The sequence below is a fragment of the Homalodisca vitripennis genome, unplaced genomic scaffold, assembly GCF_021130785.1.
Source record: "Homalodisca vitripennis isolate AUS2020 unplaced genomic scaffold, UT_GWSS_2.1 ScUCBcl_4060;HRSCAF=9974, whole genome shotgun sequence".
Classification (NCBI taxonomy): domain Eukaryota; kingdom Metazoa; phylum Arthropoda; class Insecta; order Hemiptera; family Cicadellidae; genus Homalodisca; species Homalodisca vitripennis.
The window spans coordinates 19,870-37,700 of NW_025780173.1; the positions used below are offsets into that span (position 1 = coordinate 19,870).

A 17,831-nucleotide genomic window follows, 5' to 3' on the forward strand; every position below is an offset into this window, starting at 1 on the left:
ATCCCCTAAGACTTCAAATCTAATCAAATCAAAAACATTGTACACTGAATGGTGTCATCAATAGCACTTATACATTTATATACATCTAAAGTATTATTATTAACTATATAATTTGACATGTTCTGTATTTAAAATTCGTTAAAACTATAAAGAGCCTTGTCAATGAGAAAATATTTTAATTTTGATTTGAAAGTTGATAAAACATTTTCTGACTTTAAATAATTGAGGTAATTTATTATAAAATCAACACTTGTGTTGCAGTTAATGTGTTGATCAACAATATATCACTGTAGTTTAGTAGAATGAGGGAAGCTTCTTGTCCAGTAATCTAGTATTTAAATATTGAAAGTTCACTATGCTGTAAAACTCTCTAAGTTATTCAACATTTAAAAAATATTTAATTGTAAAATCTATTATAGTAAAATGTATGCTAAGTTTCATGTTTTCCATGTAGTAAATGAAAACAACAAAAAAACAGTTCTTTGTGTTACTATATTTACAACTATTAGTTTTTGACATACACAAGTTATGTTCAAAAAGTAACGTGAATTTTAATTGTTCCAAAAAACATTCCTTTATTCATCTATATTAATGTTGTCACCTTCAAAATAGTCCCCATTAGATATTATGGACTTGTGCCAGCACTTCTTCCAATCCGCAAAAGGCTTCTCAAACTCGATCTTTGAGATAGCCTTTAGCTATTTCAGTGATGCACTTTTAATGTCATCTATACTTGTAAAACAGCAGCCCTTTAAGGTTTTCTGTAATTTTGGAAATAATAAAGTCACATGGAGCCATGTCTGGAGATTATGCAGGCTGGCTGGGGCTTCGTTACAGTACTATTTTTTGGAAAACATTTACAAATAAATAAAACAATGTGAGCAGGTTCATTGTCATAGTGAAAAAGCTATAAATTGTTTTGCCACAAACCCGGATCTTTTCAGATTGCTTCACGCAAACGGCATTAAACTTGCAGAATAGTACTCCATATTGACCATTTGGCCCCGTGGCAAGAATTCACAATGCACTATACTAATAAAATCAAAGAACACAGTGAACATAACCTTCACGTTCTATTGCACTTGTCGAGCCTTTCTGTCTTCGCAATCCAGAATGCCTCCAATGGGATCATTAAGCCTAGTTTTGACATCATCTGTAAGCCCATGTTTCGTCACCTGTTATAACACATTTCAGTAATTCTATATCATCATTGTCTTGATTTAGTGAATACTGAGCAACTTCCATTTGCCGTTGTTTTTGTTCAAAATTCAACAATTTTGCAGCCATACGTTTCATAACAAAAACAGTCGAACAATTTTAATGGCATGAGCTAATTATTGATACGCCAACATCATCAGCGACTTCTCTGTTTATAATACGGCGATTGTTAATAACCATTCCTTCCACTTTTTTCACGTTTTCATCAGTTGTTGATGTGCTGGGGCGTCCATGGCATTCATCTTCTTCAATGTCTTCACAGCCATCTTTGAAATGTTTATAAATAAATAAATATTCTTTATTGAATATATTCTTAGAGAACAGTACAATCGTCAGATTTTATTTTGTTACAGCAGGTTAGAAAGTTCTGTTTAAAAATTCATTTATTGTGTAGAATGGATGGTCTTGAAGCCAGAGTTTATACTACTCATAAACCCCTGTTTTACTCATAGGAGACTCACCATAGGTCTTTGTTAACATTTCCCACACTTTGTTATACTTTATTTCATTTTTCATACAAATTAATCCATTTTTTAATAAACAAAAATTGCCAAGTTCATAAAACATGTCTAACCTTGGCAGCCACTGATAAAGTAAACAATGAATACAGCTAGAAATTTTATTATGCTTCAGGCACATGAGTACCAACATAATAAAAATATTTTGTGAATCGGACTCTCCAAACTTGCAAATCTTAAAAATTCACGTTCCTTTTGAACACACCTTGTACGTTTTATAAGAAGACATAGATTATAAATGTCATAAGTGTATTTCATAGTTACAGATTTTGCCACCAAGAGGGTTAAGTTCCTATCTTTATAGTTATATTTATATATTATTGATTTTACTGACTAATGTTTACAGAAAGTGCAAATACATAGAAAGACATGAAATGCCATTTTCCTTATTAAATTTAGCCAAAAAAGTAATGGAGAGATCTTTATAGACTACTAATGTTACTGACTAATCAATCTTATTCTAGACTTACAGTACATGTTCATAAATAGAAAAACATAGAATGGCACTGTCTTTATGGATTGCTTAAAAATGTACCTAGAGGAGTTAGTTGATTTTAATAAATGGTTCAAGAAGCAAGCGGTGTTGCTGTCTTACATTAACTAGCTATAAGATAAAAATAACTGTTAAGATTATTTAGTTTTATTTTATTCAATCCATTATAAATTACCTAACATATCTCAACATTTTCAGTTTTCACATTTTAAAAAAAATATATTGTTTACAAACTATATTTACGGTGTTAACTAATCACAAAACAGCATATAAAAAATATTAAACCCACACTTTTACAGAATGATTACTAACAATTAAAATGTTATTCCTATGCTGATTTTTTAAATCACTCTCCAAAGTAGAAGTTTCGTTCCAAAGAACATTTACTTATTTTTTATAGAGTGAGAATGTTTTTACTAAAAATATTTAGCCACATGATACGTTCACACTTTTTTTTATTAATTTAGGTTTCATAGCAGTGTGGAAATAATACAAATTCTAGTGAGCTAGGCGGGTACTGCAATGCAAGAGTGCTCTGGAATTGTCTTGTCACTGACTTTTGACATTGACCTTCCACTCTTAATTAATTTTGTTTTGTTTTATTCCTAATAGGAGTAAGTTTTTATTTATGCTATTGGCATCTGGTTAGTTTTCAGTTGTTGATTGGTCAGTGCAGACCTATTGTGACCTGTATTCTGCAGTTTTGGTTTCAATAATTAGTTTTTGGTTTATATTAAGTGCAAGTTTTATAGAGTGTTAATGGAGTTGACACTGTTTGCTGTAATGCCTGACAAGCGTGTTCACAACATTCTGTTATAATTAGTTTATTTTAATGTAGATTGTAGTTTTGTGTTAGGTTGGTTATCCCCCTGAGGAAGAGATCAGATTGCAGATCTTGGATCGTTAGTGTTACTGATTTCTAGTTTAACTGAACAATGGAAAATGTCCGAAAAATTCTATTTTCTGTTGCAATAAGTCAATCATATTATAGGCTATTTTGTGATAAACACAATGGTTCTATATTTATTCTGATATCTTACAAATAAACAGAGAAATAATGCTTTAGTGATTTAAAACGCATTGAGTCATTTCCAATATACTAAATGGTAACTGATCACCATCTAGAGTATATAAGGTGTCTTCAGAAGAGGCTTGTTCAATTTTTTGATTCATCATAATGTTGCAGTACAATAATTCCTATACAATTAAATAATAAAAGATTAATTGAATGATGAGAGGCGTCCATCTCCAGATGGTAGATAAAATACTTTAAATCGTTCATTGTTTATGAACAGGCTTAATTTTGTGAGTTCCTTTTGTAAAAAAAAACACATTAGTAAGAAAATTATTTCATTTGTTTAGTCTCAAGAATAAATCTGAAAAAGATCAATTAAAATGGGTGATGGCTTCTGTAATATAGATTTTGGCACTGTTTTAATGAGCGAAACCCTTTTCTTAGTATGAAATACTATAAAATCTATGACTAATAGATTAAAATTATTCTACATCACTTTATGCAGTAAACCAGTAAAAGTTAATACTATTTATGGCATTCCAATGCCAATTTATTTATTATTTAGTATATAATAGTTTCCAATAATATACACTCTTTTATTCTTAAGTTTTATACAACACTGACCAGTTTTACCAATTGAGATTGATTCCTGCTATTCAGGAATGTGGGAAATTAATTACACAGTATTACATACAACATTTCCATTTTCTTCTTCTATTTCAGTCTTGTTGTTAAAGATATATTACTTAACATATGGCCTACAGAATATTAAAATAATATTATTTATGTTTTTATTTTAAGATTTATTTTTATATTCAACATGTAAAAGTTTTGTGTGGGATGTTTGTGTTTTTCATGTTGGGATAACTTTTTATTGTCATTGTGCATAATATGTAAATCAGGGCTTATAGATCTTTTACTTTATTTGTGATAAAACTTGAGCATAAAATAAGGGTGTACAATATAAATGTAATTAGTTAAAAATAGTATCTTAGATATTTAATGTACAAAATCCTTTTAACCTTTAAAAGTTAACAATTTTGATGCAAGTTGTATATACTACAAAATAAAGCTCTTCATTGTGTGTAAATAATTATTGTACTGTATGTAGAAATTAAAATGCCTAATGCATTTTGTATATTTGTAATAAATTCTCTTTTAAAACATATGACAGTTGTTTCTCTTAAAAATCCAAAATTGGTTATAATTTTTACAAATTTTCTTAATATAGAATAATTTCCAAAAATGTGTACACTTTTTTATTGATTCTTTTTTACAAAATTATGATAGTCTGCATAAAACGAAAGCATGGTGCATCAAAAATCTTTGGTACCATAAAATGTAACATGGTATCCTACTCTAGTTTGTAATTTTATCATTATAAGCAGGCCAGGTTTTATGATCCCTTTTTTAACAAATGCATTTTCATTTGGCTAAAACATATTTTAATTTTCTTTCTTTCTAGTCTTTGTTATAACATTTGCCAAAATGATTTACTTTAATAACTGTTTTCACTAAGCTAGCTAAACAATTGTAAAATATGGAATTCAATGACATCAGCAGTATAACCCGAGATCCGCCTCAGCTGTGCATACTTTGTACAAAGTCAGCGTTTATCTATGCAGTCTGTGTTTGTTGTGTGATGTTAGATTTGCTCATCATTGGTGTACAGTATTAAGGTAAGTCATACTGTACAAAAATATTCTTTACTTGTTATTTGTGCGTTTCTTATGAAATTGTTCAATAATATATTTTTAAGATTGCTTACTTGTGTTAATAATCTTCACTTGCACAGTCCAGGTAAGGTCCCATTTTACACAATAAAACTAGCTGTTTTTAAGGAGTGAAATGCACTGTAGATACACTATACATCTGCCAAGTTGGTTGGAACTGCAAATTTAAAATGTTTAATACAACTACAGATTCCGCTGAGTGTGAAATTTGTGCTGTAATTTAATTTTTGAACAGACAAAATGTGAAATAGGCTGAAATTTATCCTCAAGTTAAAAATGATTTCGTTTACAGTGAAGACATGAGTGATAGAAAGATGAGACAGTGGATTAGAATCTTTAATGGAGGTCAAACAAATATCCATGACGAGACTCGGAGTGGTTGACTTTCTTTATTTAATGATGATCAGGTATACAAAAATAAATTCATGAGTACAGACATTTTACAATAACGATACTTTCAGATACATTTTTTAAGCTATTTGGATAAGGTGAAAATGCTGTGGAGTTGTAGCTATTGGCATTGGTGTGAAGTTTCTATGTAGAAGTTTTAGAAATTCTGATAACCCACTACAAGTGTTTGAACAGTGCTAGAAACAATGAAGAAAAGTAGTTTTAGGTATCATGCTAAAAAATGGCTTTACTTTTTTTAAACTGTACTTTACTTTCCGAACAGACCCCCAGCCGTGCTGCCAAATTCGTCATGCGCCATTGAGGAAACTTGGGCGAGTTCATGTGTTTGTGCATTGGCACGAAAACATACGATACAGTTATTAGTTAGTTATTTGCAAAATGATTGGATGCACTGTTGCTAATTTTCTGTAAACATCACTTCCTTTTTAACTACATTTGAGTTGAGAGAGTACCCACATTGCTGCAAGACATTGAGCTGTTCCCATACACCCTTATAAGAATAGTCCCTTTGGTAACGTCTTACAGTAATAGGTGAACCCATAAAAATTTATCTCAATTATCTAATACTATGTTGGATAATGATTTTATAAGTTCTAAATTATTAAATGTGCTAGTACAATAGGTTTCCTATCATCACATAGTCTGTTTACAGCTGTCTAAACTATACAAACAAAAGATTTAGAATCAAATTAAATTGTAAGTAGTTGATTAATCAAATTTAATTTATATTCTTTATACTTAAGTAAAAAATTACTGAAATACTTTGTATTATGGGTAATTGTCTTAATGGAAACTTAACAGTAATTTTAAATGGTTAAAACAGCTAAAACTTGCAAATATCTGCTTTATAATAAATATTACAAAAAAGTGAAGAAAAGTTTTCATTGCATCACCCCATGGAACAACAGTTCTATACAAACAACACTTGAATATGTAGTTAACTAAAGACAATTAAACTCGTACATTGAGAGCGTTTTATACTGTTATGTTAGTTAACCCTTTGGATGCCAAGCAAATTTCAAGATTCGTTTTGAGTAATGCCATGCATGTGAGCTGTGGGTGTTTCCTGAGTGCCAGTGGTAAGTGGCCTATAATGGCCAAGCACAAAACAGCTATTTTGTTATGTTAGACTAAAAAATTGTATAACTCCTATTCTAATACTGATAAATGGACAATTTTTGTTTTGTTTTGTAGGTTATGAAATATATTGTTATGTAATAACAAAGTTTTATGATAATATCAAAAAATATAAATAAGTAAACTAAAAAAAAAATTAAAATTTTTTTTATTTTTTTTTTAATTAGAAAACTTATATTATTTTACTATTTATGTAAACATATGTTACATTTTACATTAGTATGTATAATTATGAACCAATATAGAAAATTTCAGAAAGAAATATTGAGAAATAAAAGTTTTTATAAGATTTTTAATAAAACTTTTACATTTGGACTAAAATGCTAAAATATTGACAATGTAATGTAAGGGCATGTTATTGTAAGGACTTTTCTAAACAAAACTATATTTATTAAACTAGCATTGAGATAGTTGAAAAACATTGGTTAGGACCCTAATGCATGTTCACAAAAAATAAAATCATGACAAATAGCCTATTTTTTATATTATTTGCTTTTACTCACCCTCAGTTATTGAAAGGCAGAAAAAGTCCTTTTTTAGTGCCTAAAGTCTATAGCATAAGCCTATTGAAAAATGTTACTAAGTCTATAAAAAACTATGCAAAGAAATGTCTTTATATAAAATATATACATTGTTACATAAACGTTCAGTCTATTTACACTCGTGGCGGGGGAGACAGTCAAGGTAGCAACCCCGGGTGCACTTGACACATACTGTCCTGGACCTTATACTATAACAAATTATATATAAATTTGTTAAGTAACTTTTCCCCTTTCGTTTGATGTATCTGTTATGAAGATTCGCTTACTATATGATTTAAAAAAAATTAATTATATAATCGCAAAGCCGAAAATATTGGCCCCCGGCACACTTCGGTTAAACGTAATGGGCCGAAAACATCGGCTCTCTGCACACTTCGGTTAAATGTAAAGGGCCGAAAATATCGGCTCTCGGCACGCTTTGGTTAAATATAGTGAGCCGATAATATCAGCCCTTGGCACCAAAAGGGTTAACTGATCTTACATTACACTAACTTATATATGTGATTTATAGTCTTCTGTGGCTTACTATATTCCTCAGTGATTATAATATACTGCAGAAGTTAGCATTTAACAGTATACAGGTATAAATGTTTCATTGGTTGTTTACTATACAACGTTGAATATGTAGATGCAAATCTTCATTCAAAATATATTTTACTGCAAATTGTTACTAAACTCTGTCCAGGAAATGGTTTGCTATATTTAACAAAAAATTTGTTACAATAACATAAATCAAATGCTAATTTATGAACATACTTATCGAAAATACTTGGTTGTAACTGAAGTTAAACTTTTTGTCGTGTATATAATAAGTAAACTACTGTTTGAGATATTTGGTTTAGTGATGGTTTTTACTTTTTAATAACAATAGCATGTAAAAGTAAGATAATATATTTTTTCTTTTTAATTAATAATTTAGTGTCTGAATTGCAATCAACTTTTAGTATATGATCAGTATATTTTTTTTATATTGTTAACAATACAATAATAAATGTCGCAAAAATAGTTATCAACAGAAAGAATATTTTGTAATAAAAAAATGTAATGAAAACAAATCTTTATTTGTCCAATTGTAAAAGGTAAGTACAGGCATTACTTTAATTTGATTAGCAAATTAATTGTAACGAATTTTAACTTGTTGACATTACGTAAAATGTGCAAACTAAAACTTCTGCTGCAAACTGGAATAATAGATTTGTTTTCATTAAATTTTTTTATTACATTACATATTCTTTCTGTTGATAACTATTTTTGCGACATTTATTATTGTATTGTTAACAATATAAAAAAATATACTGATTATTTACTAAAAGTTGATTGCAATTCAGACACTAAATAATTAATTTAAAAAATATATTATCTTACTTTTACATGCTATTTTTATTAAAAAGTAAATTTTATTTATTATTTAAAAACCATCACTATTTTGTGCTATTGAGTAAACATTATTAGCATCTACGATATTTGAAACAAAATTTTTGTGGGAGAGTATAGGCATCTTTCTCTAACTAATGGAAAACTGAACGCTCGCCCCTCTCTTATTGGGTATTATTGGTATTATTGCCAGCAAAAAGGTAGGCAACGGTGTTGTAGCATATTGTATATGTATTGAACTATCCATTCATATTGAATTTAAAATGAAAAAGAATGATGGTGTTCACGTAAAAAAATTTAATTAAATAATGTTTGGGCCGTCTTCTCCTCTGCAGCTGTTTCTTGCGTCTCTCTTTAACGCACATATCAACGTATATAGCGCTCTTTGTCAGCATTTCTTTTCCAATAAAATTTTAAATCTCGGCAACTGTAAAACTTGTCACGATTAAAAAAGGCAACTATATACCATTAAATTCGCAATAAAAATACCTACATTTTCATATTTGATTTTTTGAGAAAAAGAATGATGGGAAATTTTCACACCCATTTACCTGTTCACACCTAGTTGCCAGGTATTATTGCCAGCAAAAAGGTAGGCAACGGTGTTGTAGCATATTGTATATGTATTGAACTATCCATTCATACTGAATTTAAAATGAAAAAGAATGATGGTGTTCACGTAAAAAATTTTAATTAAATAATGTTTGATTAAAAATAGTATTGCCAGGATATGATATGGCAACTGACCGGGTTTGTGATTATTTATTAATTTTAAAATTATAAAAATTATTTCATCCGGTAAATGAATGAGAGGTTCATGTATACAGCAGAATCTTAGACTAATAGCAAATTTTCTTTTTTCACCTTTAAACATTCACAAATTAGTTTAAACAGTATTATCATTAGTATTGTTTTAAAACTATTGTTAATCAATGAAGACAGATTCAAAATAATTAACAGTTAATTTATCCGCCATGTGTCCTTCAATATCAGATCAGATATGAATTAAGACTGTTTTGTCACATACTAATCTGTCATTTGATTAACTATCTGACCGCTTCATAATGCACAGGGCTTAATTATTTTATTTTCAATATTTTTCTAAACATATGACGCAATTCCTCAGTACCCTAACTCTTATATTGCGACTACTACTCACTGATACCTATGACAACTGTAAGTGACTCCAAGGGCATGTTACAAAATCAAACCGCACAGCCAAAGAAAGTAATAAAATCTTCTGCTGAAGTCTGTATGAAGAGCTTTTCACCAACCCACACACAGACCTCATGGGAATGATTGCCCCAAGAATGTACTATAGAATTAGATGATTAAAAAATCAATTAAAATAACATCTAATAGAACTACAATAAACTACAAATTATTATTCTTCCTATACTTATGAAAGTAAGGTGTGTTGGTAATGCAGGTTTTAATAAAATAGGTAAAATAAGATAACATTTATTACTTCAATCCATTTTGAATTCTTTCTAGTAAATTTTGCATCCTATATTTCATTACAGGTTGTCCTTTTTTTGTTTTTCTTGACAATGTTTTCATTTTTATAGCCTTTGTTTCCTTATATCGCTGCAAAGCTTGTTTTGTTTCTTCTTTTCTATTTTTCATTTCTTCTTTTTGTTTCTGAATTTCTAACTTTTTATTATTATACTCTTCAACTGCAAGTCTAAAAGTACTGCTGCTGTGCCTAAACAAATATTAAACAATAATTAAAATAACTGTATTTAAATATAACCGTGACAGTTAAAATAAAACACTGCTTACTGTTAAAATAGAAAACTTAATAAATCCAAGTATATATGTAGACGTTAGTTCTCCAAAAATGTTGCATTTTTTATTATATAATAATGGAAAGCCCATGCTACAAATGAAAAGTGGTATTGCCATTGCGAGCATGCGAATGTTAAGTTCAGCTCCATTTCACCTTCTACTAAATGGAACTTCATGTGGTTGGATGATATATGGTCCCTTGGTCCTCAAAGGGTTAAATTGAACATTTCTAAAACAGACATTTAGTTTGCAATCTGCCAAATTGCTAATGATAAGAAAGCAGGATACTTCAGCCTTAGAAGGATTAGGATTTAGTTTCCATTTATTAAACTTTTCTCGAGTTAAAGTAAGTAACCTCAGTTTGACTAAAGTTCCTGTGCTGGATCACTAAAGCAATATCATCTGCATAGATGAACTTCCCAGGCTGCAATAAGGGGATGACAGCGGTATATATGTTACACAACAGGGGAGCAAAAACTGACCCCTGAAGCACACCATCCTTGAAGGTTTTTAAAGGAATTTCTTTGGGTACCAGGAAGACTGAACTTTCTGTCGCTCAACATGGAATCGGGAAGCCATAAGAGAAAAAACAGGGGACAAGGTTTAAACATTTATAACAATGTCCTTTCTTCCAGACAGTGTTAAACTTGTAAGATCCAAGGTGCCAGATCTCTTGGATTTTCTCTCAATAAAGGCGTTAATGCAAGAACTCGCAGCAATTAAAATCAGGTTCTAAACCCACCTAGTTAAACAGGGATGGAGAATGGGAGAGAGTCAAGCATACAGCAGCTTTTCAAGCAGTATACATGTGTACAAATGCACAAATTTAAAAGTGCTATTGGGCTTGCTCTGGCTCTTTGCCTGGCTTCAAAACTGTGATTATCTTAAATACTTTAAATTATGTAGGTCTGTGTAGTCTGTTGTTAGGTGAGCTTCACTATAGGCAGTCAAGAGCCAAATTCTTACTTTAGGGCTAGTGTTAAAAAATGATGAAAAGGTTCCGTCCATTCTGACCGCCTTTACTCCTGATAGAGTTGTGATTGCCGCCTCCAGCTCTTCCAAAGAAAATGTTCTGGAAATCTAAAAGGAAGCTTGCTAACTCCTCTCTAAATCATGAAACTTATAGCAAACTTATTTATCAATAGGTTGGTGTTTTATTTTCAACACAGCAAAATACGCTTCCCTATATCATCAGCATTTGGTACAATAGTACAATTTTAGCCATAGATTTTCCGGTAGCAAGTTTCCTCAAAAAAACCAAGCTTATTGGCTGCTGTGAGTAAAAGTGAGAGTCTCTATTACCCTTGTCCATTTCTTGCTGTATCCAGTTTCTGGAGTGTCAGGGTTTTTTTTTATCACTAAGTTCACTATAAATTTATTCACACTCCTTACTCCACCCTAGAATGCATTCTTTTTGAAACCCACTTGGAATAAACCCCCTTCAGCTGTAGGACAGAATTAACTTTGTGAATGCAAATTTATTTTTGTAGTAAAAGGTATGAATCTGATGTAAGATCGAGACTAAAAAAATACTCTCAGTCCACTGCTGAAATCACATCTTAGCCATGCAAATGATCAGATAAAAGGAATTTAGATTTAAAAAAAAATTCTAATAGGTCTGTGCTAGAAGTGCAAAAGAACGCCAAGAACGTTCCTACATACAACCATTTGTTTCAAATCAGAAATCAGAGTTTATTGTCTTTAAACATGATTCAAGTAATCGACAAAGTCATCTTATACAGTAAGTAATCACTTAGCCTATTGTGCAATACACATTTTCCTAGTGTATTAAATCAATATAGGAAATAATATAATGGTTAATATTAATAAATGGATTCCATATCTCTACAAACTAATCGCTACATCAAACTAAAATATAACAACTTCACTACAATAAAAAACAATTCTTTTGGATAAAATGTTAATAAATAAATCAAAATAAAAAACAATAACAAATAAATAAACATGTATTACGCTACTTTAAGTCATAAGGTAGGCCAACTTGTATGCCAGGCCAATAAAACTGTTTACAGAGTAAAAGGCTTCATCATCAATCAATTTATTTAGAATTCATTTAAATATTTTGAATGGTACAAGCCATGCTTCTTGTGGTGTATTTAACATCTTTATTTTCATAATATGAATATTTCTAGTTTTTACAGTTTTACTGATTATATTTCTATCACATGGTTCTTTCAAGTAGGATAGATCAGTCAAGAGAACAAAAAGCACAAGTCAGAGAACCTCTTTGCAACAAAGCTCATTAGAGAATATTTGGCATTTTTAGAGCTAAAGATGAGAGATATATTGTAATTTTCAGTCAATTGACAAGATATTACCATATTGTTATTGTCATACACGTAACCCCAAATGACTGTTATCATGTTATCAAATCATGTTGCAGTTTTCTTTCAAATTCATATACTTACAATAGTCACACATGGTAGGTTGGGTAAATGAGGAACAAGGGTATTTGACTAAAAATATATATTGTATAAAAAATATAGTTTAGACATATTTTATTTTTTTTTAACTGGGAAAACGTGTTTGCTATATCACTTTTAAATTACATTATATATTTACTAAACACACACAAAATATAGTTAACGCAAAGAAACAAATAAATTATAAAAATTGGTTTGCTAATTTTATTTTACAAATAACTGTTTTTTTTCCAAAATTCAAATCAAAGGAAAACCCAGCAATTAATGCATACTGGAAAATGGTTATGACATTCAAAGGGTTAATTGGCAATTATTGTGTTTTTACCTTTCATCTGAAAAACTGGACCATTTGTAATGTTCACACTTCTCTGCTAATATATATATATATATATATATATATATATATATATATATATATATATATATATATATATATGTTTATTGAAATTAAATAAGGCTATTGCCATTTATACAATTTAACGTAAATAAATGTCGTTTGACAGGTGTTTGGTCTTCCGATCATATGTTAGTTTGCTTATTTAAACGCATATGTGACAGATACGGCCAAATACAAAATAATTGAATCGGAAAAAGTAAGCGCTCTGTGGTGTAATGGTAGCACATTCACCCGGCAAGTGAGAGATCCGGGTTCGACTCCCGGCGGAGCAAGTACTTTTTGTGATTCAATGTTTATTGAAATTATATATATAATGATTTAGAATATCTCTAGGGGATCTAACCTAAGTAGACATACATGGTAAAATACAGTTAAAAATCTTTCCACGTAACTATGTTACACTAAATTATGGTACTGATCATTAACAGTTTTAAATAGTGAATTTGTTACTTACTTTTTAAATTTAATTTTACTATCAGGGGCTGATGAGCTGAATGATTTTGTATGCATCTTCTTACCTTTCAGCTCTTGCTTTACTCCATGCTGCCCATCTGAAATACAACAGATTTAGTTAAGACTAATTTTAATTTGTATAGAATTTCATGTAAAATGTTTATACAGGGTGAGTTACCTGAGGTGTCATTACATATATTTGAAACTATTTGAGCAAAAATACAAAATGCAACCCTCCCCATCTGCCAAATCACATATTTTTACAAAATTTCTATAATCCTAAACAATACGGGTAGAGTAAAATAAGCGGACCCCGTTTTTTATCTCAATATTGACAAACGATATTACTTAATTATAACTTTAAATATAAATATAACCAACCGATACTGATTTTTGAACAATAACTAACTTGTATCAACACTTTCTTATATAATAAAAATATTTTCTTTTATAGATAGTAACAGACAGTCAAAATCTCATGGAGTTAAGTAGTCTTATTTTACCAGGTGAAGTTAGGGCTAAGAAGCCCTCTCTAACACAACCTGGGGACCAACGGCTTTAAGGTGACTTCCGAACCTCCACCAATGGCCGGGCAAGCAGGCTGCTTGCAAGGACAGGATCGCTCAGTGGTCACCCATCCAAGCAGCAGCCACGCTCGACGTTGCTTGATCCGGTTATCTTGCGATAACCATTGTACTCGTTACACTACGCCTTTAGACCATGAAACAAAGTTTAAAAAGTGGCATATTAGCCGACCTGCTTGCAGATCATCTCTGTGCGTATTTGAACAGAAAACAAGTACGGTTTTTATGAGAAGATGATTCAACAACTTCACGAAAGCGGTTAATCATTGCTACCCAGGAGAAAACATATAAATAATTACGCATATTTCGTATTATTATAAATGTCTTTTATGCTGTTATCATTTCATTATTATTTATGAGTTTTATATATTTCCTGTTCTAATTGTTCGTTTTACATTAGAGCTCATTTATTATTTATAAGATTATCACTTTGTGAATAGTATTAATCATTTAAATTGATTATATTATTGTTATTATGACTATAGATATAGTGATATGATTTGTAGACGGGTATTTGATCAATGAATATTAAGATTATTATACTAATCAATATAAAAACCGGGTCTGCTTATTTTACTCTACCCAACAATAATTTTTTATTAGATAAAAGTTCAAATGGTCCTAACTCATAAAATATTTATGAAGTGGTACATTACATGTGGCACCTCTTTTTAAAACAAATTTGTAAAAAAGGTTATCTTTTACATCTGTATCTATGTACAGTATAACCCTTTTTAAATTGGGAGTTTGCTCCAGTTCACCTTCCTTTTATTGCAGCATCTGGTATTTGAAGCTGTCTTAGACTACCAGACACTGCAATAAAAGGAAGGTGAACTAAAGCTAAACTCGCAATTCAATTGAATCAACCATTCCTACCATGGGTAACTCTTTTTCTGTAAAATTTAGATCTTTTTCAATTGTGGAAAACAGTTTCAAAGCACTTACAGGTGAGACACACAGCTTTTGATGTATAAAACTTTGTGTGTTAAAAACTGAAGCTCAACTCTAAAATAAAGCTCAACTCACAAACACATAAAGGTTAAATTAAACTATTCCTATTTATAATATGTATTTGCTCATCTATCTATATCATGTAATAAGAAATATTACGGCTGCAGTATAATAAGAGGCCACCATCATTATAGAATCATAGTATCCTTAAAAAACAGTAAAAAGTAACTAAATTTTAAATTTTCTTAAATTTAAAATTGTTTCTTAAATTTTATAGATACACAACATAGATAGTGTTTATATGACGTAATTCGTGTCAACATTTTTGTTTCTATAGTTTAATCATAAATATGATTATATTCTGATGGTGGCCTCCTATTATACTGTAGTCAATATTAGGCTACGGAGGGTCACTTTGCTTCATTGAATAATTTCAAAATAGTTTTTAGGTGATTTTATTTTTTCAATACATGTAATCATCTCAAATCAGTAAAAGTTATTACTTTAGAAATTAAATTGAATGTAAATTATTGGGTAGGGTGGGGTAGTGGACACAGTTTTTTATATCAAAATTGGCAAACAATATTACTTAATCATAACCATCGATATAACCAATCGATACTGATTAATTATTTCAAAAAATTAACTTAATCTATATCAACAGCTGTCAACATCTATATCAACTCAAATAATACACGTAATTATTATTAATATTATATATACGTGTATATATAGGATAACAATAATTATTATACATACACATAATAATATATAATTACATGTGTATAGTTATAAACAATTCAATAATTACGACATAAACCATATGGATTGTGGCTAATAATTATTTATGAGTTTTCCTGTTAGATCGATCTCGTTCTGGTTTGTTTATTATTTATGTAATTGCTTAATTATTTATTAATTTTCCTATATTCCTATACTCATATTTTAATTTAACACATATGATTGCTATTTAGGACTATATATACTTTTATAACAATTGATAGTCTAGGATTCGATATGTGAATATAAGGTATCGATGATTATATTCTATTCTTCGATATAAAAAACTGGGTCGCTTATCGCACCCTACCAAAGTTATTTCACGTAACATTAATGTTGCATTGAAATGGAAGGTGCCTTTGGAATAAAAATCTAGAATAACTATTAGTATAATGTTACCGTTTTTATATCGGCGTTTCCTTGAATCATCCGGAAATTGACCAAATTTACATCCATTGAAATTTCTACTTTTGCATTTTGTAGTAGATGGGTCCATTATGAACGATATAATTATTTTCAAATATATTATTCAGTATCTCACTAAACACACTAATAATAACAACAACATAACCTTATAAACTTAACCCATCAACCACTTCATCATAACAAACATACAGCGGAAATCGCTGTGGCTATATGGACGGCTACCGTCTGCCGATTAGACGGGTGATGAGTGGTGACGTCAACCATGACGTAACGAAAGGGCAGCGTAACTGTCACCTTCAAACCACTGCCTTAGAAATATAAAAAACACAATTTGTAGACTATTTTATTAATTGTATAATATTATGCATTGGTAACGTATTGAACGGTAATGTAATAAAAGTGTAAGCTTAAATAAATTAAAAAGAAGAAATATACAACTAAAAATTAACCGTGTACCAGAATCTACACTTCGTAGTTTATTAAGATATAGTTTTGTTTCTCGCAATTTTACTGGAATGTTTCAATTAATAGTCATTAAGAGAAATTACAATTAATTATAAATAATTTTTGTCATATTAAATATGTATGTCACTTAATAGCATAATATAACTGGAAACATTTGTTTTATTTACTAATAATACTCAAATGGTTATAATTTTATTGTATATTGTTTGTAAGTGGTAAGAGGGAAATTAGTTCGTTTGCACACATATCTCACTCTCGACACGTCTTTAGATATTTGAAAATTAATTCTTCCATTTACCGATTAAAAATAGTTTTATTATTAATCACTTAAGTATTATCGGACTTTAGCAGGACTGTAAGTTCTTATATAAGGGATCTTGATACAGTTTAAAGCATATAGCATACAGTCCTACCTAACTTCATCACTACCTAACTTTTCTATTGTTTTCGGAAAAATACTGTCAAGCCATACAAACGTCTGAATGAGTCAGAAAGATTTAAAGTAACACTTAAACTGGAACTTGAAATGTTACACATCAATGTATAATTCTCATTCATTGTTATAAAACACAGGGATATGTTCATTATATATGTATGTATGTATTATGTATGTTATATGTTCATTAAGATGTGACTGGCCAAAAACGGAAAATTGCATTAGAGCATAAACAGTCTAAAGAAAGTTATAACAGTTGTATACGACATCTCAACGAAAACAACTGATGGCATCCCACACCCAATACAACTGTCGTAGATCTAATACATTTAAAATGGATGATACAAACAGTTCTTTTCATTACTACAATCCCTTCCGCTTTCTTATTACTGTACAATAAATCTCGGGGACTGATGTGCATGATGTTTCCTCAAGCTCAAAATTCTTATTTAACAAAGAACGGTCATGAAAATTCCTAAAATTGACTCTAAATATGGAACTTGAATTGCCTACATTAGGAGAGGCAAACTAAAATAAAGCCGTAGAATGCATTATAAGCAAATTATTAAAATGGAATTAACTGAGAACTTACAATATTTTATTAACTTAAAAAAAATAGCAGTCGTGGGACTGCCGATAGAAGTGAAAACGGAACTATTAAGTTGA

At 30.0% G+C, this 17,831-nt stretch overlaps 1 protein-coding gene across 1 annotated transcript; it reads right to left on the reverse strand.

The window, feature by feature from the left end:
- Nucleotides 1-9,886: 9,886 nt before the first annotated feature.
- Nucleotides 9,887-16,492, reverse strand: LOC124372798 (thyroid transcription factor 1-associated protein 26 homolog). Its single transcript, XM_046831207.1, has 3 exons — nucleotides 16,238-16,492; nucleotides 13,525-13,621; nucleotides 9,887-10,146 (listed from the first exon to the last, which is right to left on the reverse strand). Exons 1-3 carry the CDS (start codon nucleotides 16,332-16,334, stop codon nucleotides 9,906-9,908), a joined length of 435 nt encoding a protein of 144 aa, XP_046687163.1. The 5' UTR covers nucleotides 16,335-16,492; the 3' UTR covers nucleotides 9,887-9,905.
- Nucleotides 16,493-17,831: the final 1,339 nt, after the last annotated feature.

Excerpts from the sequence above, each read along its gene's own strand:
- LOC124372798 (XM_046831207.1), bottom strand. The coding sequence starts at position 16,334 with ATGGACCCATCTACTACAAAATGCAAAAGTAGAAATTTCAATGGATGT. Across the intron at positions 13,622-16,237 it reads GAAACGCCGATATAAAAACG|ATGGGCAGCATGGAGTAAAG; the intron begins GTAACATTATAC and ends GTTGTATTTCAG. Across the intron at positions 10,147-13,524 it reads AGTAAAATTAAATTTAAAAA|GCACAGCAGCAGTACTTTTA; the intron begins GTAAGTAACAAA and ends ATATTTGTTTAG.